This window comes from Pyxicephalus adspersus, chromosome 1 (assembly GCF_032062135.1).
Source record: "Pyxicephalus adspersus chromosome 1, UCB_Pads_2.0, whole genome shotgun sequence".
NCBI lineage: Eukaryota > Metazoa > Chordata > Amphibia > Anura > Pyxicephalidae > Pyxicephalus > Pyxicephalus adspersus.
In genome coordinates, this window is record NC_092858.1 from 163,136,304 (window position 1) to 163,160,770 (window position 24,467).

Below are 24,467 nucleotides of genomic sequence, written 5' to 3' on the forward strand. Positions count from 1 at the left end.
GTCTTGGTTTAGCAATGTTGTGGGCCCAAAACAATTAGGTTAACTGACTATCTGAATATGACCAGGTTTTTCCATCATGGATTTTTTCTTCCCTGCTGGCATAAGCATAGTCCAAGATGACAATAGCATATATCGGACTCAAATTGTGAGTTCAGCAAGCATGAAACATCATTTGCATAAAAAGATTGACAACGACAGAGTCCAGACCTTAACCCGATTGTGAGTCTTTGGGATGAGCTGAAGAAGACTTTATGCAGAGGTCCAACTCTCCCATCATCAATACAAAATTTTGGCCAAAAATGTATTCAACTCTGGATGGAAAGAACTATATATTTATTATATATATATATATATATATATATTCATGCCAAATGCATATCAAAATCAAAGTTCTGCCTTAATTCCACACTTATATATTACAGACTGTAACTAGGTCTATCAGAGGCAGAGATTGCAGGAACAATTTCCCATGTGTCTCCTGTAATTGATTATCCATGTGAATATATTACACATTTTATGCAGATAAGTGTGCATATGTGTATATCAAAATCTCAGGGAAAAAAAAAAAAAAGAAACTAATAACTGTGTTAAAGCCAAGTTACTAAATAATTTTGGAGCTGTACAATCAACTAATTATATATATATATATATATATATATATATATATATTATATATATATATATCACTTTTTATTATCATTTTTATTTAAATGGAGAGATCCACCACTTCATTTTAAGTCCAATGTACAAGGCATTAATATCTAAAATAAATGTTTCATGTTCACTTAGCATAGTAACATCAAATGTTGCATTCTAATTTCTGTCTACATCTAAATCAGATGTAAATTCATCATTTGTCTGGCTTTATAGCAAACGTTTATTATGTTTTTCTCTTTTCAAATATATGCTTTTTCAAATCCAAACTAGGAATGTGTGAATGGAAGGATTTACTAAGCTCAGTTCATTACAATTTGTTATCTGTTACTCCTTAAGTTTCACTAGCATAGAGAAAAAAAAAAATTTTACAGCAGCCAATCAGTGGGTTGGAACATGAAAATAAGGTTTAATAAGCAGCACAGACATTTTTTCCCCAGCCACAACATAAATTGGCTTAGTCAGTGGTATTGATTTACTAAAGGAGTAGGAAATGGTCACTTACCTGAATAAGGTGAAGCATTTATATTTATCATCCAATTATGTGCAAGCATAAAATTTACTATCCTGTATAAAATTGGGTATTCAAAGTCAACAAAGCTTCACTTTTTTCATAAAATTAAGTGAATTTTCTTTAGTTAACAAACACCACTGAAATAGTGAGTTACTACTGCAAGGAGCATGCTTAATGGATATGATGCTCTAACCCATGTCAACCAATCAGAAATCAATATTTAGCCCATGTGAATTCAGTTAATTAAAAAATGATTGGCTACAATAGGCTAATGCACTCAACGTTATTAAACTTTATACTGGTGCTATGGTTATCAGTTCATTGCCTAATGGTAGCCAATCAAATGTATATGTGCAATGGAAAAGTAAACAATTTATTAGTAAAGTTTAAACATATTGGTTGGTAGGAGGCAATACAGAGATATTTAATATATAATGTACATGGTTTTAAGAGCTTCTATCATCCAAGCGTGTTATAAAACCATGTGTAGAAGAAGACAATATTGACATAAGCATGAAGCACATTTCTATCATGAATCTGGGTCAGAGACAATACTTGCTGAAGTCTCTTTTGTGCCTTTTTTAATGGCAGACATGACAGCCAATCCTGATCCAGACTTTGCTCACGCTCTGTAGAAAAGAGAAAGTCTGATCATCACACTTCAGAATTCTAAACAAACTGGTTTCCAGTCAAGCACAACACCAAGTGTCCACAATTAAAAAGCATGTCACAGAGGGTACACAGCAATCTTTGACTTGTTGGCTGGAACTCCTTCATCCATGGAACAAACCGCCATATTGAAACTGTGTGAATTGTTCCAATAATGAAGGAGCGTTTGGTGACCCGCTTGCCATTGGTGGTTCTGAGCATAGTGAATAGCAATGCCTATTTCTTTTTTCTTGAAGGACAAGCAGAGTCTGGTTGGGGCTGACTGTCATGTACCCAAGGTAATGGTGACCAGCGGACACTGCATCCCACAGTGTTCTAGGGATACCGGTAAACTCCAGAGGCAGGGAGTTGTACATAGAAAAAAACAGGGTTCTACAACACATAGGGGATCACAGCCAAACACACAGGCCTACTACTGTAAAACCTTATTCTGCTAAGCATGGACCCTTTTTGTTCCTGAAAACAATGGTGTTGTGTAGATGGAGAATGGGCAAACCCATAGCAGTTGTCATGAACACCTCGCACTTGCCATCAGTTTAGAGCAGTCTTTATCAAACTTTTCACCCGAGGAACACTTAAAATAATTTTTGGGTGTGGGTGAACACCTGTTATAATCAATCAATGGGAAAATGTTTTTTTGCATTGGTTGCCAAGGCGGTAGTGGTCGGAATGCCACCACACATAGTTGAAAATGTCCTTGGTTTCATGTAAGTGGCTCTTCCGAGTGGTGTTGGTCCAAAATTGTAGCAGGAACCATCTTATGGGATGTGAATCCTTCTCAACTCAAGAAAACCACAGTAACCTCTGGAGGAGCCCTAAGGTGTCACAGAACCATAAGATGATTTACAAATGCTTTTATTGCTTTCTACATTTTACTTCACCCATAAAATCTACAATCCAGTTGACAATTCAGCCTCGGGACTATTGTGTCTTTAATAACTTGGATGTTAGTAACAATGCCCAGTTTTTCATAGAGAAACAAGGTTTTTTTGGTGACCTTCAAAAATATTTTTTTACAATTTCTAAAGCTAAAAATACATTTTTTACTAGGCTTACTTTAGATTAAAATAAAAGTAACTAACGGATTTATATATTTTTTTTTTTTAATTACTTTTTTGGCTCAGTATGTTTTTTCTGTAGTCAACGAGGTCGGCAAATTAATGGACGGGCCTTTATATCTGTTTTCACACATATGTTTTTACCACTTCTGAGCTACAAATAATTAAAGCCCCTGGGTCCTTTCTGCGGCTACCCTATAGAGAATAACCGAGGTCAGTAGGAGGGCAGTTGATAATGATCACTAACCTCTCATCAATGCAACTATTCTGCACGAGCATGACAGTGACGTGTGTTTAGCAGGCTATCCTGCCCAGAAAAGGCCCAGAGACCATCCATGTGAATTTATCCATAAACTGCTCATATGAGCAAATGTATTAGATACAACTGTAAAAATAATTATGTGTGCAGGGTCCCATGTCTGCACACTTGCACTGACTGGGATCTTAGCGGTCACAATGAAGACAATGGAAGACGATTTCCTGTTTCCAAACCACCTAAATTGGGTAGGGCAAGGGATTAGAGTACACTTTTTTTACAAAGTTGAAAAAAGTCATACTGCTGCTTTATTAAGAAAGTAATGTTAAATAGTTCCCCAAAGTTTACATTGGTCTACCAGCCCAACCTATGAGATCTAATTGTTTTGGTAGAGTCACTTCTTAGTGGCTGGGGTTGGGGTAAATTTTTGTATTGCTAAGCTTAGGAGCCTCCTAGAAGAGCGAAAGGTTATTTCAAATAAAAAATAGTGTATAGAGAAAAATTTACTTCTTTAAGCTTGTTTTTATTCTTGATAAGTTGAAGGTAATATTATGAACTGAAAAAGCCAAAATGGAATAAGAGAAGCATTTGCTCGCCCTTCATCCAAGTGCAGTTTATTGTGATTTACAGACATAGATTTAGTAGCTGAAAATGAACAATCCACTGAGCTAGAGATTTGCATAGACTGTTTCTATGATTTACAGGAGTTAGCAGATGCATGTGATTGATGAGTGATTAGGTCATTCTTTATTAAATTCTCTTACTGGGATTAAATCATTTTTAATGTATTTCATAGACGGTTTTCACCTTCGGAACAATTAAAAACAGGATGTCATCCATGCTGGGTTATTAGAAGAATCATGCTTAATCATCTTCGGGTAGTAGAAATGATCTTTGTATTGCAGAATTTGAGAAATGGGTTCAATGGTGTTTTGTCCTTGTGATAAAGTCCCAATGATTTGGCATTCTGAAATTGAAATGTGGATTTTTCATGTCAAAAGCCACCCCAATAATGTCCTGTACCCTCTGCTGTACCCACTTAGTGGATTTCTTAGTAAACCACCTAGTGACCCCCAAACAGCAGACACCAAAACTGTATTTCTATATTAGAAAAATGTGAAAATTGGAACAACTCTGCGTCTATCATTTTAAGAGCACTCTCGACCTGGAAAACACTGACATTTCAGCAAAACAATCCTTGATTTTGCTAAAACTCGCGGTTTTTGGCTGTATTTACGATATAGCCACGTTAAGAACATCTAGAACATCTAGAACATATGGTCTCAGACATCAGAAATTGACTGCTGTTCCAATTTGTTGCTTCCACCTGAAAGGATGTGACTACCCCCGAAAACATAGCCCCCAAAACCCTAATATTTAGATAACATGGATTCCACAGAAGCTTTCTCCCTGTGGTCATTTGAGGGTGCTGATAACTCAATCAGATTATAATTGGTTTGGTCATTTAAAATTTCTGGTTTAATTTTTAACTAAAGGCAATTTTCAAGCTTTTGCAACCAGTATAGACATTTGCATACTATTACTTTTCTGTATGAATAATCATGCAAATAACAGGTACTCAGGACATATGTGACAGATCAAAACAATTCAGGGATTCAGACTAGAATATACAACGTGCAAACTATTCCATATGTTACTATGGCACAGCTAGGAACCAAACAGGTGGCCACTAAAAGCAGTCAATGATCAGAATGCCTCTGGGATTAGGAGCTCCAAAAAAAACTTGCTAGGATTTAGATTTCAAAGAAAAAAAAAGATATGAACAGATTTTTAATTTTTTCATTTCCAAGAACATTAGCTATAGGACTACTAAATGAGACCAGTAAAAAAACATATGCTAAAAATACATAGAAATAATGGAAAAACATGGCTACTCATTCAAATGGGGTTTCTTTTAATTCTTTCCCCACCAGCCTTTGGTTGTCTAGCTTTAATATTGCATTCTTTGGTCTGGTGATTTGATGTCCCCATAAACTGAGTTTTTTAGCCTTTGCATACCTTTCATGCAATATTAAGGACAACCCTTTGGGGAGGGGGTCAAATACCATTATTATTTTTGTCCCTGAACTGACCCAGTGCAACATTTGGTGGTTATTCGAAAAGCTGGAGCAATTTGAAGGAGTGTTGTTCAAACTAGCAACCTTAGTCAATGTTTTTAAAGATTTTGAGACATATATTTCTTTTCTTTTACTTTTATGACTTAAGTGATGCAACTTTCTAACATGGTGTAAGAACTGGTGCATTTTAACATAATGTCAAAAATATGAATTACTTGCATTGCCTGGCATGTTATCTATTTTTTATTCTGAAATGGGTCTTTAGTACACTGGCAGTATTACCATTGACCCAGAGGGTTCAGCCATGCCCATGACTTTATCAACTGGTACTACTGCAACCACAGTAGATAACCAAAGAGTCAGCTATGCACATTAATGACATAGAAGGATTTTTATTCATGTAAAGACCATTGTGACTTTTTAGGGGGCTTGGCTTGTTTGTATGTCTTTTATTAATTTTGTAAATTTACTTTTTTTATCCATTTACATTTTTTTAAATTCATTTTTTGGATTTACTTTGCAGTTATCGCTTTTTCCATGTACTGTTGTCTGTTTCTCCTTACCCATGCCATATGGTGCCTCGTTCAGCTAGCTAACATAAGGGTTTACAGTACACAATGGGGGTATTTAGGGTGGAGTTTACCAGCAACGAAGACCCCAAGCAGACTGTGGGATGTGTGTGACAGTAAGGTTGTGACCTTAGTACCTTGTTGCATGAGAGCTCCAACTCCAAACCAGAAACTATTTAGCAAAGTAAAATTGTTTTCCACGACATCTGAGTCAGGGTTGCACGGGTGTGGGTTATACCACTCGTATGGCGTGAACCTGTGATTTTTAACAGAGACAGTCTGTAAACATCAGATAAAAACAAAGAGCATCAGCAAATCTGGGAGAGAAAAAAAGGCATGAGAAAATACATTAAGAAACATTTGATTTCCTGTACATACTTGCCAACACTAAATTTGATATTTAAACAGGGGTGTATATAGGGGGGTGCAATGTGTGCCCACGCACAAGGGCCCCGGGCCCTTCCAAGCCAACAGGGTCCCCACAAGGATCCCAGATCAGGGGCCACTGTTAGCTATGTTCGTTATTGCATTTAAAAGTCCTATTTTAAGAAATGCCTCTTCCGTCTGCTGGAAGTCAGGAAAGTTTGGAAAAAACTTATTCTGTTGGCATGTATGGTTGTTTGTATATAACAATGAAACAATGATAATTCATTAAGAGCATGAATACAGTGATAACACATACAATCAAATACATAGTCCAGCAGTTCTCTATATGTAAAAGCCACGTGTAAGTGAAAGCAAGAAAAAGTTTCTAGATTAAAAAGGCAAAAGAAAAACTTACTACTGCTCTCTGTGACCTAATTAGAGATATTAAACCTTTTCTGTGGTCAATGGAAACACAGACACTGTATATAATACTTTGTCAAACTTTAATCTTTCAGCATGTTAAAAAAAAACATTTTGTACTTTTTTTTATTTTTTTTTTAGATAAAACCACATTCGGGCAATATATGTGGATAAAACCATGCCAAGTCCATAGAACACTTTATCAGTTCACACTAGCCAGTCAACCAACATTGGCAAGGCCAGATGGAAATGTAGACGTGGGTTGTAAATAGGGCTGTTTAGTAAAGCTCAGCTTTTTTACGACTAAATGAGACACATGAGATATTCCTATATTAACCAAAATCTGTTCTTTAGGCATTTGGTTTATTTGTATATTTTCTCAATGCATGCAAAAATCATTTGGTAATAAAAAACCTCTTTGTAGTTGATAATATAATTCATAGGCACAGAAACAAAAACACATTTATGTAATGTTTGCTTTTTGTAAAAGTAAAATCCAGAAATTTGCTCAGTTCAGCATTGCAAGTAGCAATAATACCTGTAAACCATTGGATTTCAGTTTACTCTGAATTCTGTTAGCTTTGGATGACTGTCCATTGCTCAGGCTTTTTGTCTTACTGAATAAGCCTATAAAGAACGTGGATTTCTTGGTTAGTGTAGTAGAGCAATTTAAAGGCCCACTGAATTCACGGTTTTAATATGTTATATACATTTTAGTTGCATCAAAGCAAAAGGTATTAAAAAGTGTTTGTACAGCAGCCACATCAGAAAAGCCTGCCATCTGGTATGGTGAATGAACCTTTACTCTCAGTAGTGTAACAGTGGTCACTCTGCAGAAGTCCGACAAACTCTGAGTCAAATGGATAGCTCTGTAATAAAAAAAGCTCATGTTTTCTGCTTATTGATAATTCTGACCTAGCAGGGAGCATATTGGACCTTTGTAAATACATTTTACATATAGAACAATGATCCTTATATCATGCAGGCAGAAGAAAGACTTTCCTACTCAAGATGTGGCTACTTTCTAAAGAAAATAAACTGTATGACTTTAATTATCTTTTAATGCATTTGGAATGCATTTAGATGATTTAAACTCAAAATTCAGTTTTAGATTGTATGTATCCTTCCTGAGAGGATAATACAGCACACATATTGGTGGTATATATTTCCCTGATGCTCTGGTCAGAGGATCCTTTTACTGTATTTTCCACCTGCAGCACTCCCTCCATCTTCTGGAGGTCTAATTCACATAAGAAGACTAAGAGCTCTTTCTGACCCATGACCTCTGATTTTTTAAAGCTCTAGAAGTCTGAGAAAGATTTACTATCATGGGAGAACCTGAGTAATTCAGGTAATTCCAGTAAAACCCAGAATGGATCTGGTCCAGGACTGACAACACTTAAGGCTCGCTGTATCACTTAGATTCTCCAATGATAGTCTATCCTCTCCAGGCTTGGAGAACTTTATTAAATCAGGCCTTTGGTGTGAAATCACGTGGTTGGCAGCCAGGGTGATAGTCTTGGTGCAAATCTTCAATGGACCTTGTGTACAAAATGACATGTTGCTTTTGGGAACTGTACCATGATCTGCTGAAGCTACATGAAATAAAAGTCCCCCAACTTATTTCATTCAATGCCGGGATCCCAGTTGGGCCCATGGCAGAATGCTGCAGCTCACCGCGTGGCTAAAATGACCCCAAAGCTACATACACACCTGAGAAGATCAGGGTTGGTAGTCTTCCATGTATACAGCAGTTCCCATATGTCGTTCATCAATATGCCCTATAGTGGAGTGCTACTTACTCATTCTCTCCTCCCTATAGAAGAGAACAGTGCCCTGTGTCCAGTGTTCATTTGTTCTGGAATTACTCAGGAAAGATCATTTCCAGCGACATTATACCAATATGTGTACAGGGCTTAGCTTGTTTAGTTGTGCCCAAAGCAGTAAGACCCACAAATAAGTTCCTTCATAGCAGAGAAGAACATAATTTATCTGCTAAAAGTAGACCCAGATTTGTAGGTAGGCCACTGGAACAAAAATGTTAAGGGTAATCTGCTACCTAGCAATAATAAAAACTTTAGAATACAGTTTCATTGTGTACTTCTCACACTTTAAGCCGAATAATTTCTTTTATTTTTAATAAAAAATAGAAAACAGCTTCACAGTATAATGAATATATTGAGCAAGGCTTCTAGATATTGACGAGTAAGTGATATACAACTTTACACTGCATGATAAATCCGGGCAGCGAAATATTCTTGTTTCAAGTATGACTACAATTCCTTTTCATCAGGGACTAATGATTCTCCGCTGAGGGCTGAAAGCTTTTTGAGGACAACGGTAAGAAATGTGGCTGATGCATAATCAAAACCTGCAATCCGATAATGACTTCAAATCCTTTACTTGCACAGAAGCCGCTGCTTACCGAGGAAAGAGACTGCACAGTGAAACTACTTAAGAGGTAATCAGTATGTGTGATTTGCTTTCCGAGGAAACTACGGCTGTCAGATTACCTAGGACTTGTATTATGAATTGGGACAGCGACAAGGAAGACATCTAATAGGCACTTATTGGGGAATGCCGATCATTTCAGAACAGAGAAATATAGAGCGCTAAAAAGAAAATAAGCCTTTTAAAAGACTAAGGCTCTCTTGAATTCTGATAAGATTCACATATAATGTGAATTCTGTTTTACACTTCGCCTGGTAAATTGTAACTTAAGAAAGTTTCAGTTTTAATTTATTTTAAAGTCAATCTTCAGGATTGTGTTAATTTTACCGCGGCGCAAATCTTTCAACAGCAACTGCAAGGCAATATGACTTTTGGGTCACTTTTGGGAACCATGCCAGAATATGCCACAAACAAACAGTTCCCAACTTTTCCCTTTTACTTGAACAGGAGCTGGTTGGACAGCAGTAGTGCCTATGACAGATGTGGTAGATCACTGGGGGTTGTTCATGGTAACGGGATACTTACAGGGCAGATAAGAGGCAGCAGACTCCAAAAGTCCAAAACAACAGCAGTTTTATTTATTTAGCCAAGTGCTACAGCACACTCTCCAGCACTTTAAAGTCAAAACACTCCAAATCACGACAGTTCCACTCACAGTTCAAGTCTTATTTGCTCACTGGCTTTCCTGGAGTTCTGTCCCCTTTTCCTGCAGCCTGGAACAGACTCTGGCTCCTTTCCCAATCTGGAATCCACTTTGGCTTTCTCTTCAGCCTAGAACCCCCTGGCGCTCTCTCAGCCTGGAACCCTCTGGCTCTCTCTCAGCCTGGAACCCTCTGGCTCTCTCTCAGCCTCTTGCTGATCAATTCCCATCCTAAATTGCACCTGAGTGCAGGTGCACATATCACAGCCAAGATTGCGTTGGGCCAGGGAACCCACTCTTTCACTACCTTGGCCGGCTCCAGGGCCCTATAAAACCTGGTTTCTTTCCTAGGAAACCTATCCAAACCTGTTAATATTCTCTTTCCCTGGAGCATTTAATGCACTTTCCTGACACCTTTTTGGGACACGCTGTCACACAGAAAAATGGCCCAAATTGTGTAGAATCAGGCAAAGATGTGAAAGATTTGGATATAGGGGGTATAAATGGTTTTTACACTGTAAAAAGAGTAAGTAAAGGTATTTGATTTTATATAATGATTTCAGCAGCACTTTCTTTTAAAACAATACCCTGATTTTTTTAATTAGGCTGGCTATAATGAGGATACTTTGATGTAACAGTTTGGGTTATAATGAATGCGTAACACTGCCCAAGGAACACTATGGTACTCATTGCTGTAATTAGCAGAGTTTTGCTAGATGCAGCTTTGTGCAGTAAATGAGGGAAAGGTAGCTATTCCACCAATTGGTATTAGATTATAAATCTCCAGGGGTGTTTTACTAACGTGTCCTCTAGCTGCACTTAGATAGAACGTCTGTATACAAAATGAAAGGTAACATATCCATTTATTACCTGATTCGGTTAGCAGAGAGGTAAAAAAAATAAAATCTTCCAAAATGCTAAACATGAACCCTCTGAGCCCATACAATAATTGGCGAGCCAGCCAGCAGAAAAATCCTTTCCTCCCCACTGTACTTTCGGAGAATGTCTACAGCATTTATAATTGCAAAACTCTTTTAATTGCCAATGTCATACCAAATACATTTTAATTACTGTTTCAACACTATGATTAATCTGTGAATTTATTAACTCTTATAACTCAGGGGGCTTAGCTGAGCTCTAGTAATGAAACCAGATTGTAATAAACCCACTAATTAACAAGTAAATATTCAAAGCTGACTAAAAAGAAGCAGATTTTAAGCATTTTTTTGTATTCTGAACGCAAAATAATGCATCAGGTTTGTTCTGCAAGCAGGTTGCATATAAATATCAAATGAGTTTCTTTTCATGTTCCAGGGCTAGCTATCAAAGTGCTACCTGAACATCTATTGAGTAGCTGATATGAATATGGATATTTACAGATATACCATATGTATCTGTGTGTGTAGCTTTTTTATATAAATCATATTTGATTCACAAGGCTTTATGTTTTAAAAGAAAGAATTATTGACATTAATATTTACAATTAAATACTTTTTTTTCTTTTTCAGTGTAAAAAAAAAGGTCATCCAAATCCTTAACATCTGTGCCTTCTAATTCTACAGTTTAACTTGGCTAAAAACAAAAGACTAGCAGAACTTGTCAATAGGCTTTAGGCATTAATGTTACTCATGTATCCATTATAGGAATTAGGCATGACTCTCCATATAAAATACAGTCACCAAAATATAGAACAACAAGCAAATGCTTGAACATCACACTAAAAATTAGTTTTAAGCATATAATTAGAAATAACTCCCGGTATGTACTTACTGCTACTAATGTAGAGTATGTAAATGTAAAATGTATTTTACAGTACATTGGTATCATGCTTAGCATTTTGTTAAAACACAGCAAAAGCCAAAATTGAAGAAGTATTGCCTTTGGAAATTAACTTTTCCAATAGAAAAAAGAAAATCATTGTGTACTTGTTGGCTGCAGCTCTGCACCTATACATATAACCGGGACTTTTCATGCCTCTAAGTTTCCTGGTAACAGGTTAGGACAATCCTATATGGTATTCTGCCATTCCCCAGGCGCGCTGTGAATGAATTAACTCCTGAGCACATGCACACAGTGAATGACATCTCAACCCAGCTGGAGATTCAGATTGCAGAATGGACATCACCTGTCCTGTCCACAATAAAGAACCTGCCTGGTAGCAATTGTTTAAATTTTCCATTTAGTTGCACTATGGGTGTCTTTCTCTGCACAACTATGGACTAGTGTTGGTGTTCAATTCGGGTTGTCCTGATATTCACCCCGAATATGGCTTTTCGATTTCGAATAGACCCGACCCAAAAAAAAACGAGAATCCGCTGCAAAAATTCAGGTAAATCTTTTTTTAAAACGTGTAAAAAAAAATTATGTTAAATTAATTTTTTCATTGTTTGTTTTTATTTTTTTTTTTACAGGTTATCCTACAATGACATTATATCCCTTACTCTGTAACACACTTTCCAGCACAGTAATATTATGATACATTTGTAACATTTTTTTTATCCACTGCAAGAAAAATGTAACAAATGTATCATATTACTGTGCTGGAAAGTGTGTTATAGAGGAAGAGATACTTATATTAGAGCACTAGAGGTTTTGAATAGGGAGACTTCCAGACAATCAGAGACCTCCAGTGCCGAGCATCTTCTCAATGTTTGCAGCCATGGCTGCAATCATTGAGAATAGTGTGAGATCCCCGGGGCACTAGAGGTTAATTAACCTCTAGTGCCCAGGGGATCATAGTAGAATTGGAGAGTTCAACACATACAATCTGATTGCTCTTGCAGCCCTTAATAGTTCCTAAAAATAACCCAAATTCTCCCACCATCGACTTCAACGGTGTTCGAAATTGGCATTCAATCACCCGAACAATAACTAACTACTCGATCGAAATAGCTGTCAAATCCAATAGTGGGATATTCGACCAAAACTTCTAAGGACCACCCAGCACTGAAGCAGAGGAGGAAGGACCTGGCTTGTCAGTAAATAGCTGGATATAAGTTATGCACATTAAAGCTTTTTTAAAAAATATATGAAGCAATGGGGAGGGAGAGCAACACTTGGACTATAAAGCAGAACTATGGCTATGCCTGCCTGTTCACATTCTTTTCTATAATGCACACTGAGCATGGTTGGCTGCCAGAGAAAAAAGAAACTCTTGTGTGCATATAGTCCTTGGTCTTTACACTCTTTAAATAGATATGTTTTTTTTTTTTACTTTTGGTTTTAAGTATGTGTTGTTTGGAGACAATTCATTTCGGGGTTTGTCAGCAAGAGTGTGAAAATGTATGCAATAAAGACATTTTTGTCTACATATAAAAATAAACCAAATATGTTCAAGACAAATGAATGATTAAAAAATGTCTTAACCCACCCCTGCTGTACAAAATATGTATTTAGTCCCATTTGCGTACATGTTAGTGTTTCCTTTCTCATTTCAGAGACACCAGGCTAGTAAACAAAGTAAAATCTCAATGGTGATAAAGACAGGGAATAAAAAAACATGCAGACATTGCTCTTCCTAACCAAAGAAAAAAGTTCTCCATTCTACTGTCTCCAGACAAATATGTATTATATTCTTTTATTTCAAAATATACAGATTTCAAAAGTACACTTTTGTTACCAAGAATGTACTTTGTCACAGCTATCTATCTATGATTTGGGCAAATAATCAGACGTCAAAGGAAAAAAACTCTGACTCAAAACAAATACGTAGAATAAGAGTGTAATAGTAAAGTAAAGGGCCCAGTGTCACATCCAAGGAACTAGCATTTGCAGAAAGAAGTCAGAACTGTCTGCATGATTTCAAGACAAGTTTTCTTTAACAACCATATAAACAGGTTGAGGTTTATTGATGCTTTTAATTACATAAAATTACAGCTAAACACAACATGTTATTAAACCAGTCATTCTCACTTTGTGTCCTACTAAACATAGAAACTAAAACATAAATTATAATAATCATTGTACCACTATTCAAATTACAAATGTATAATAATAATATACTAAATACATTCTTCTAATTAAAACCTATCACCACAAATTTTATGTATATCCCCATGTCACAATAATATAACATATAATATTTATATTTATGCCAGGGATTATATGGAAAACTGGAGGTTCGCTTTAATTAGAAGAATATATTCATTATTTATTTATATCAGTTTGTGTTTGGAGAGTAACAAGCATCATATATATCATTTATATTCTGAGCGGTAGGAATTATTATCTTGTTACATCTGCTCTCTTTGTGTACCGACCACTATTATAAACCAATCTGTGAGTTGTGAGAAGTACAGGGGGAAGAACTGAAAAAAGTCATTTGATTAGGACCTGTCAGAATATCCATAAAGGAGCTGCCTTTGTTGACTTGTTTTGAAGCTGAAGTTTTTATAGGTCAGGTCGATTTTTGTCTATGACTTAGATGAGCCATTGGGAACAGTGGCTCTCAGGTGGCTACTGACACCTTGCCGTACTGTTGCACTGGTTTCTAATGAACCAGAATTTTAAAATTTGACAATAGGCCGCAGTGGATGGTACTCCACTCCTACTACCACCCCCTTTTATTCCTTATACACTTGGTGGCCATGTTGAGATGCTACACGAAGTGTCTCAACAATGGGCATGGTTCATGGGTGTACTGTATCACCATTTTTTTTTTACCAATTTTCACTTGGTAATGCCCTTATATACAAGTGAAAATGTGCTGGCTGCTTTGTCACCCCAGTGCTTTATGGTGGCACAGAAGAATGATGACCAAAACCCTCAGCACACAGAAAGAGAGGAACATGTCTGAGCAAGTATGGATGTCATGGAATGGTCAAGTATGTATATATTCTTCCAAGTATGGAAGTATGAATGTCAGGGTGCACTAAGCAGTGTGGCCTATTTCACTGTATAGGACTGTGTCCAATTTAACTTGAGCAATGGCCATTGGATTTAAAGTGAATTAAGCCTAAAATCACTAATCCACCATACACTGACTGGGGTGGCAGTTAAAGCATACAGTGCCTATGTCATACATGTCTTGCAGACTTGTTTTACCAGTCATTGACTGAGGCTTAACCATCTGAAATCACTGTACATCAGAATTTTACCCCAAATGGCTTCAACAAGATTAAAAATAAAATTGGGTCAATTAAGGCGAGATGGTGGTAAATTTGACTAACATTAAATGCAAAATTATTTGGACACTTCACTCTACCTCTATAGCATGAGAGCAAAGACTAAAAATAGGGTTTGTTAGTTCAATGTCTATCATATGGGATATCTTATGTGATATCAGTTGTTGAACTTGATTGACTTATGTCTTTTTTCAACCTAAATAACTGAATGTAACTATAAGATTTTAACTGAGCTTATGTAATATTGTAAGCATTGAAAAGTAGGTTCTTCAAAAAACAAGCTGCCAGTAGAAGCTTCTATGTTTCATTCAGACAGGTTCTATTTACCGGTAATCCTTAGACCTACACAGTAGTCAGTGCAGCAAAACGGGTTTCTGAACCCTATAGCACTTAAAAGAGAGACAGATAAAGCGATATTATCCTCACGTATCCTCAGGATAACTATCCTACTCATTATGTTATATTTAGCAGCTGGAAAAGTACGTCAACACTTTTCCCTCTTATACATACAGTACATCATTTACACCACTGGTTGCATAGTTATTCCAATTTTGTAAATATTCTGGTAAATTATGCATAGTTTACATAGACCGTCCTTGAACAATTATTAGCATTAGCATTTATTTACTTTCAAAGAACCTTTTTTGCATTCAGAGGAAGATTCTTTAAACCTGGCCTTAGACCACCACTGTTGTAACTGTGTCATCCAGGAAAGCTGGAAACGAAAGCAGATAGTGAAATTGTATTGATCCATACAAACAATTTAAAGAAGATATATCTGCCGTGGCAATCAAAAATGGGAGGGCAGGGCTTCCTGGGATACAAATGTTACACATCCCAAGCTCCTAGCTCTTGGCTGCTCCTTCTGCACATGTTCAATCTCGAACACACTCATAAGGGGCATTTTCCTACATTGAGGGGAAAAGAATCTCAAGCATGCGCAGTGAAATAGGCATTCTTTTTTACCCCTTTACCGCAGACTACATCACCTGATCTGGTGCCTGTGCAGTTTGAGGTCAGGTGATGTAGCCAGAACAAGTGCTGGAACAAAAGAGAATTCCAGGAAGGCGCTGGACCAAAATAAGGACATTTTCAGCGGGATCGAGTGATCTGTGAAATTAAAGGTAAGCATGATTTTTTTTTAGTTTAGTTCAGCTTTAAGATGAGTTTATATTCTTTAATGACTATAACTCTACAGTGTTTTCATTTATCTTTTATACTGTAGTGGTTAGAAGAGCTATAAATGTCAGGTTAGTCAACAGAACATCCACTGAATGGTGGAAGAACATGCTTACAGCCCCTGTAAAAATGATGTTGAGTTGGACATGGAATCTCAGACCACAGCAATAAGAAAGATTCACTTAGAATAACAAACTTGAACTATGAAGACCAAAGGATAGTAATAAAAAATGTAAATGTTTTAAATAGTTCTATATGGTTAACTGATTGATCTTTAGAAGGCTTAAGGCAACGGATACTACTCCAGAAGGCCTTAACTCTCCTAAATGCCCCAGGAAAATTACCAGTGCATGAAATATGACACATTTCTTCAGCTAAGGCTGTAAAGACCCCTTTCACATTGAAAAAATGCATAGGTATCTGCACCTAGGCAAACTGCTGCTATGAGCCCATGAATGGCAAAGCACACTACAGGTGGAGGAAATCCAACAGCATGGCCAGAAGCAACATGTCACTACCAGGAATTGTGCCGCAACCCCACTGCAACACAATTGCAAATGTACGCAAATGCGTACTGATTCCCAGCTACTTACAGTTGAATGGAAGGGTTTGGAAGCATAGGTGTGCATGTGGTTAACCACAAGTCTTTAAGAAGCCTTGGAGATTTTTGTTTTAGCCCCGACTTTGCTCTTTAAAAAAAATATATGTGAAGGAGGCACTTTCACATAATTCATAAATTGAAAGATTACTGTTATTTATGCACACCAACTTTTGTAAGTTTAATATAATTTCAGTGCTTGTATATATGGAATACAAAGAAGTTTATATCTCGTTTTATCTCCATTTTCTCTAAATACAAAAAGATGCTCAACACAAGACTGTAAGTAATAGCAGAGAAACTTTGGAAGTAATAAAGCAAATCACAGCAAACATTTTAAGTGTTATAAATGAGAATTTGCAAAGTTCCATTAGTGCAGGCTGTACAGTGTGGTGAGAGATGAGAGAACAGCATATACCGTGAATGTCAATAGGAAAGTACTTTACCTTGCGATGACAAACAAGACACAGCTGACTCCCAGACAGGCGAGAAGCACGTACATCCAAATATCAGGGGAGAGGGGGTTGAGGAAGGAGAAGACTCCAGGATTGGTACCGTTTGGTTTCCGGTATAGAATGCTGATTCCCAAAGTCATGAAGGGCTTAGAGAAATCTATGACTTTTTCTCTAACATAGGTGATGGTCAGGGGGGCCACAGCTAAGTCTGCTTTCTGAAAATACAGAGTTTTTTTATTGGTTAGAAGTGTTGACAACTCAATTAACTTGAACATAATTTTTTTTACTTAAAGTGGAGCTTTCGCTGAGAGATGATGGAAGCTGCAATTGTTGTAAAATAATGCTTGTAATCTGCCTGGATGTGAAGCTGATCCTGATACCTGATACAAGCAGGCAGATATCTTTGGCACAACTTGTGCAATTAACTGAACACCTGAGCTTCACACTCATTCTGGGTCAGTGATGAAAAAAACGTTAACAATCAAGTATCACAATACCAACTGGGCAAGCTGTACTTTTTAGAACCAGGTAACCTTCAATATGTGACACTTTGTGGCCAAAAACCACATGCCAAACACCTTCAGAACCAAAACTAAACACAATGGGGCTGATTTAATAAAGCATTTATTAAGGCTGGAAAAGATAGACTATCATGTGAGAACCTGGGCGATCCAGCAAATCTGGAATGGATCTGGCCCAGGATTGAAAACATTTGTCAGCTTAATAAATCAGGCCCATTGTGTTCAGTTTTGGTTCTAGAGTACTTGGCATGTGGTTTTGGGTCAGAACAGTCTTACAGTGCTTTGATAAACCAGACCTAATGAGATTGAATTAAATATAATAGCATTGCTATAATCACACAACAAACACATAATGATAGCTGATGTTGCTTACATGATCGATGAGTTCTCGGACCATTCCATTCCACTCTCCTTTGTCATTCTGCGCTCCATATTTGCCATCTGCCACCAGCCTCACTTCATATATAAAGCCCAAGATGTTGGAGAGTTCTTTCAACAAATCCAGGCAATAGCCCTCAAATCTGTCATTTCCATATAGGGGCTTGTCTGACTTCCTATACATTACGTATGGGTCCTCCTAAAATGTACCAAAATATTTTACATCATTATCAGAGGATACAATATAATAAAATGTATACAATCTTGCAGTAGAGGACATATGAAGGTTATTATGATGGCTTATTGGTTGAAGAGTAGCTAAACCTATAAACAAAAATGAGTGCAACATTTGATTTTCAGCTATACCCATTCACTTAAATAGGAAAGGTGGAGATTGTGGTTGAGCCTGTGGAGGAAGGCTGCATCACAAATCGAGTCTGAAGTAACCCCAATAGTCTGAAGGTTCCTTGGCAGGAAAATAGGACTGCTAGAGAAAAAACTACAGACAGGACACAGATTTATATAAAAATATACTGCAGATATATTAAAACAGTTTCAATACATTTTCGAAACATAAAGAGAGCAGAAAACAAAATTTTATTATTAAGGTTACATAAACTTTAGGGCTAGGTTCACATTTTTTAAGTGGTACTGCACCTTTTTACAATGTTGTACCTCTCAAAAAAAGGTAATATTGGAACAAAAAGGGCAGATTTTTATCCTTTGTTTCAGGTGGTTGGTGGCCTTGCATTTCCTTTCATCACATTTACTAAACTAAGTAAAATATTGCTTACAAGATGATAATCCATTTATAAGCAAAAAGCCTAAACTCATTTATTTAATCAGCCCCCATGTGTCAGCTAACTTGTTCTGCCCCCCACCTGTGAACCATAAACAGCCCCTGAAGCTGACACACAAAATGACTTGGAAGCTGTTTCCTGAGACCAAAAGTGAGTGAAAAGAGAGAAAGGAGATAGAGAAGAAGAAGGGCGAAAGAAGAGACAGGAATTAGGGCAGAGAGGTAGAGGGGAGAAAGATATAGGGAGAAGAGAGAGACAAGTAAAGGCAAGATAGAGGGAGAGATAAAAAGTTAGAAAGAGGGGAGAGAGAAGGAGAATTAAGAGAGGAGAAGAGGTAAGAGGGGAGAGAAGGCAAAAAGGAGAAAAAAAGATGGAGGGAGAGAGTGAGGGGGAAGAGAAAGAGACATACAAAGGAAGGGAATGGGCAGAGAGAGAAAGAAAGGGAGAGAGAGGAAGAGGAAAGTGAGGGAAAGAAGGAAAGGAAAATCAGTGGAAAAGAAAAGGGAAGAGAGGGAAAGAGAGGAGCACGAAGAATTGATCAGGGACGGACAAAAAGAGAGATAGGAATAAAAAGAGAAAGAGGGGAGAGAAAAGAAGAGAAAGAGGGAGAGTAGAGAAAGACAGAAGAGAAAGGAAGGGAGAGTGGAAAGAGGGAAGGAAAGAGAGGGAAGAGAGATGAAGAGGGAAGACAAATAGAGAGGGAGAGGAGAGAGAAGGTGGGAGGAGAGAGAGGGGGAAAAAGAGAGAGGGGAGAGAGACAGAGAGAGGGGGGGAGGATAAGGGAGGAAAAGTGGGGAGAGGGGATAGAGAGAAGGAGGGAGAAGGAAGAGAAAAATGGAGGGAGAGAGAGAGAGATGTGGGGGGGAAAGGAGGGGAGAGAAAAGATAAAGCATAGATAAGAGAGAAGGAGAGAGAGAGAGAGGAGAGAGAGAGGGTAAAGAATGGAATGGAAAAAGGAGAGTGATTCTTCAATACAAATGTCACCCTGCACAGATCTCTGTACTATATGTGACCTCGGTATAAGTCATTTTGCATCCTGTTAGTGTAGAGCTCATTGGTCGGCAGAAGCTTGTAGTTCCTTATAGAGATGCTGCACTGCCGATCCCCGAGGTCACATCACCCTAGGCCACATTCTGGGTAACCTTTGAGAAATCTGGCCCTGGGTATGAAAGTAAACATATTGTTCTGGGGAAGAGTGCAGAATGCATGTGTAAGCCTATGAATACATTTGTAAATAGCTTTGATTTTTTATCAATAGAATAGAGAAAAATAGAACATATTTGATCAAGTGGAAAAATTTCTGCATCATCAGCCCTTTGGAGGTCCTGGTCACTCTCTATCATTAGCTCCATGGCCCTGATTGATGGTCAATGGTTAATGGTTCAGCTATGTATGGGTACCCTTACATTCAGCGTAATTATCCTTTGCATTCTGTGAAGTCAGTTATTTAGTAATTCTTATTGGAAATACTTCCAGGATAATTAGTTCAATTAGCCTGTGATTGGATTTTACTGGATTTCCTTGATAGAAATATGCAAATATGTACCCAACACTTTGGCAGATTGACCCTTCACTAGCTGACAGCAGGAATTTCCTTCCTCACCCTTTTCTAAGTTCAAACTAATTGAATAGTAATCAGGCATTGCCATGATTAGAAGTAAAATGTTAGGAGTTAGCACAATACCTGATTATAAAACTGCTTCAGGCTTGTTGGACATTATCAGTGTACTGCAGTAAGAAACAGTCTGTTATACTTTCTCTTTATCTCTCCAAGCCCCATTACAAGACATATTTCCATGAACACTGATTATGGCCAACAAACCTGAAGAAGCTCCGTATCCACTCAATTTACCCCATCTGAACTTGGTTTAATTAGCTGTAATCTAATTTATCAGAACATTTTCAGATTATTTCTGTGTGTAAATGTAGCCACCAAGCACCTAACTACCCTTTCATATTGCAGTGTTTGAGGGTTGCATTGAGCTTCAGTGAACAATTTCACCTCCATTTCTGCAGGCTAACATTCATAACCAGACATTGAGCAAATGGGCAGCTCTAAAGGTTTAGTTAGAGCAGAGTTTCTCAACTTTTCTAACATGGGGGAAACCCTTGAAATAACTTTCTGGTCTTCAGGGAACCCCTGCTATAATTACTATATTCACAGTTTACAGTACATTAGCTTAGTGGTCAGTGGGAAGAATGCCTCTTACAATGCTAGCCATTGGGAAGGCTGCCACCCAAAAAAAGATAATTGGTGCCTATTACACTGACCTAGAAATTACAAATTGCTAATTAATCAAGGAACCCCTAGCAACCTCTGGAAGAACCCCAGGGTTCCAAAGAACTCTGGTTGAGAAGCACTGAGCTAGACGATAAACTACCTAGAAAAGTTCAACACTATGGTAAAAATGACAAAAACCTCCATGCATGGTATGGCAGCAACATTTTACTTTTGAACTATTTACAATATTTCAGGTCAGTAGAAAGCTGACTATATTGTCCTTAAGTAAAAAAAAGAAAGCTTGTTGTGTGTTGGATATCTTGATTTTATATTTTTCTTTTTTATTTATTTTTTTTTTAGTTTATTAAGGTTTATTTTTTTACTTACCAAAATGGTGGTCACAATAAGTGTTCGGTTGGCCAGCGAATCTGTAATGTTGGTTGACTTGTCTTTTGTATTATCTGTCATATTAAGGCCAATATTTGAATTCCAAACTCCGATCTTGAGAAGAAAAACAAGTATTACTTGGATCATGTAACTGTATTTTGTAAATCACATGTCAATGTTGTATGAATATAAACATAAAAATAGTCAGAGAAAACACATACACACAAATATATATATATATATATATATATATAGATAGATACACACACATATATACATTACATATATATATATATATATATATATATATATATTGTATAATAATATTTAATTTTCATTTAATTGTTGTATGCTTTTGATACTTACTTTGACACATTTCAACCAATAACATTTTTATTTTTTTTCTATTCTGACATGAGCTTATTTGCAGAGCACATAGACTAACACTGTCCAGCTATAGAACAATAGATCTGGCCTCCAGCGGATGCTCCCTTTTGACAAAGCATTTATTATTTAGCAAAAAATTATGCTAAAATGATGAGTTTGGCTACTTATGCAGCTTTGCCCTATCTCCGCAGTCCAATCACTCCCCCCTTCAAAAAATACCTATATGTAATTTTTTTTTCCATCACAGTTTGCTAAGTAAATCACCTTGTACAGAGAGGTTGTCAACCCTTAAAAAAGCCAAGAAGACAATTTGTTCTGTAAGAAATTTACCGTAGAGCTTTAATAATAAGTTTTAGATGCACAGCAACCAGTCGTGCATTTATAAACCCATCCAGCTAACAAGAGGGAGTTCTAATTTCATTTTCCATCTCTGCAGCGCCGTGTCCCTTTATTACTTGCAGTGCTGATCTGAATATTCAAAGGCTGCTACTTCTCACACTTAATTCATTGTGCCTGATTTATTAAAGCTCCCCAAGGCTGGAGAGTATACACTTTCATCAGTGAACCTGGGTGATCCAGCAAACCTAAGATAGATCCAGTGCAGGATTCAAAACATTTTCTAACAAATAGCAAATCATTTCAAATAAATCCATTCCAGGTTTGCTGGATCACCCAGCTTCATTGATGAAAGTGTATCCTTTCCATCCTTGGAGAGCTTTCATAAATCAGGCTGTATACTGTAAAAAAATAATAAGCTTTGTTGAATTGAAGAAAAAATAAAACATTTGTTTGTAACATACAGCAGTGTCATACAGAAGTGTCCTCCAGAAATAATATATTTTACGAATAGTCATCTTCAGCCTGGGAAGTCAGACCTTTGCTGAGTAAGCAGCTGCTTCTCTTGGCATGCCGCAGCTTTGGAATAAACTCAGCTCATGCTGAGCCTATAAACTTCAGCATTCCGCAAGAGCCTGTGCAGTCTAATTCACCCCTGCTAACTGGTTATGTTGTTCAGCTAAATTTGGGTTTAAAACTAAAATCATGCTGAGTCAAGATCGCCATTATAGGAAAGCCTGCGATAAATTAAAGGAATGGTCGTTTAGTGGCACATACAGTAAAAAAAAGCTAAAGATCAGAAGTCTCACATTTATATATGATTTAGAAAGAGACAGAACAAATTATGGCAAGTTTAACCTTAAAGCCAACTGTTTGTGGATAGTTGAACACCTATCACCCAAGCGCATTGGATATCCCATTCCAAAGCCATGAGCAATTATATAGAAAAGAATGCTCCTCCTTTCCATTTTACTTATTTATTATTTATGAATAATTATTTATTATTAATATGGAAAGGGTTCCTATGAAATTTTGGAGTGCATTTACAAAAATGTAAACCTAATCATTCAAAAGAGCTTTTGTGAGATCAGGTACTGATGTTGGATAAGTTTCGTTTGATTTCCGGTATAGAATGGTGATTCCTCAAGTCATGAAGGGCTTGAAGAAATCATTGAGGGTTCTCTTCAAACTCTTTCCACAAGGTTAGAAGTGCACAAAAAAGCCTTGTATGAACTAATCTTCAGGGGTATTTTAACTTTTTGGCCAGATAGGTTGGGGTCATTACCATAAGTCCACAAACTTTTGGTTTCAAGTAATTTGTTATGAGATGAATCAAGTAGAAAAGAGACAGGGATTTTTTGGCAGCAAATTAAGGTGTATTTTTTTAAAAAGTACAACATGAGTAACACATATTTCATTACAACAGTGTGAGAAAGGCAAACATGGTAAAATCACAGTTGGACTGTAAAGGCGTTCCTTGATAGGGATATGCCATGCTTTCTAAGTATAGAATCGTCTGTCTAAGTGTTGCAACAAAGGTACATAAAGCTCACAAGTCTCAATCCCGACGTGTTTCGCTAGATGGCTTCATCAGGGGATGTGCAAGGAGAGTCAGAGCATTTATTTGTGAAGATGACACATATGTACAAAAAGATAGCGTTTTCTCTTGTGGGGGGGGGGGGGGGCGCTACCTTTTTGTACATATGTGTCACTCACGTTGTACTTTTTAGAAAACTATACCTTAATTTGCTGCCAAAAAATCCCTGTCCCTTTCTACTTGATTCATACCTTGACTAATTACAGGGTTGGCCAGCATATTTATGATTATCATAGATAGGGTCCCCTCTTTTGTTCCCTGCATATAATTGGTTATGGGAGCATGGGGTTCTTCTTTAGTGGAAAAGAAAATACAACAAGTCAGCGCACAAAATTTGAGAAACATATGCGGTGAAATCAAAATGAAATTTCTTTTCTTTGACTGTCAGGCGTTTGGCAAGTAAGACACGCCAGGGAAGGTTTGGGCCAAATGCCGCAGACCAACCAGTTGGTGATGGCTCAGAAAGGCGGTTTACAAGGTAATCAGTGTTCAGTGTTGCACAAATAACAGCTTGAAGGCTTGAGCCTTGCCAACTGCACACAAATACAAAGCCAGAAGTCTGCCAGGGAGGTCCAGCAGGGTGAAAAGATTTGAAATTTAATTTTGAAATAGGATCTAAACACATTATCCTTATCAATACTGTCTTCAAAAAACAGTATGGAATGCAGGGCCTGGATGACCTAGATTACTGCAATCCTTAATAAAACACACTGGGAATGAATTCAGCATCTTAAAGAAGAAGTATAATAAATAAATTGTATTGTGGTCTCTGCATATAAAAAGATTCTTTAACGTATACATTCCTTTTTT

General features: G+C 37.2%; 1 protein-coding gene across 6 annotated transcripts in view; it reads right to left on the minus strand.

Annotated features, from left to right (window-relative positions):
• GRIK1 (glutamate ionotropic receptor kainate type subunit 1) overlaps window positions 1–24,467 on the minus strand; it is a 228,898-nt gene that overhangs the window by 36,899 nt on the left and 167,532 nt on the right. For 5 of the 6 annotated variants that reach the window (XM_072398109.1, XM_072398097.1, XM_072398115.1 and 2 more), the window contains 4 exons: window positions 21,338–21,451; window positions 17,925–18,128; window positions 17,022–17,245; window positions 5,936–6,054 (listed from right to left, as the gene is read on the minus strand). In XM_072398109.1, coding sequence (XP_072254210.1) covers window positions 5,936–6,054; window positions 17,022–17,245; window positions 17,925–18,128; window positions 21,338–21,451 — 661 coding nt within the window. Of the gene's footprint in view, window positions 1–5,935; window positions 6,078–17,021; window positions 17,246–17,924; window positions 18,129–21,337; window positions 21,452–24,467 lie in introns of all 6 variants that reach the window. The other variant, XM_072398125.1, reaches the window with a different exon arrangement.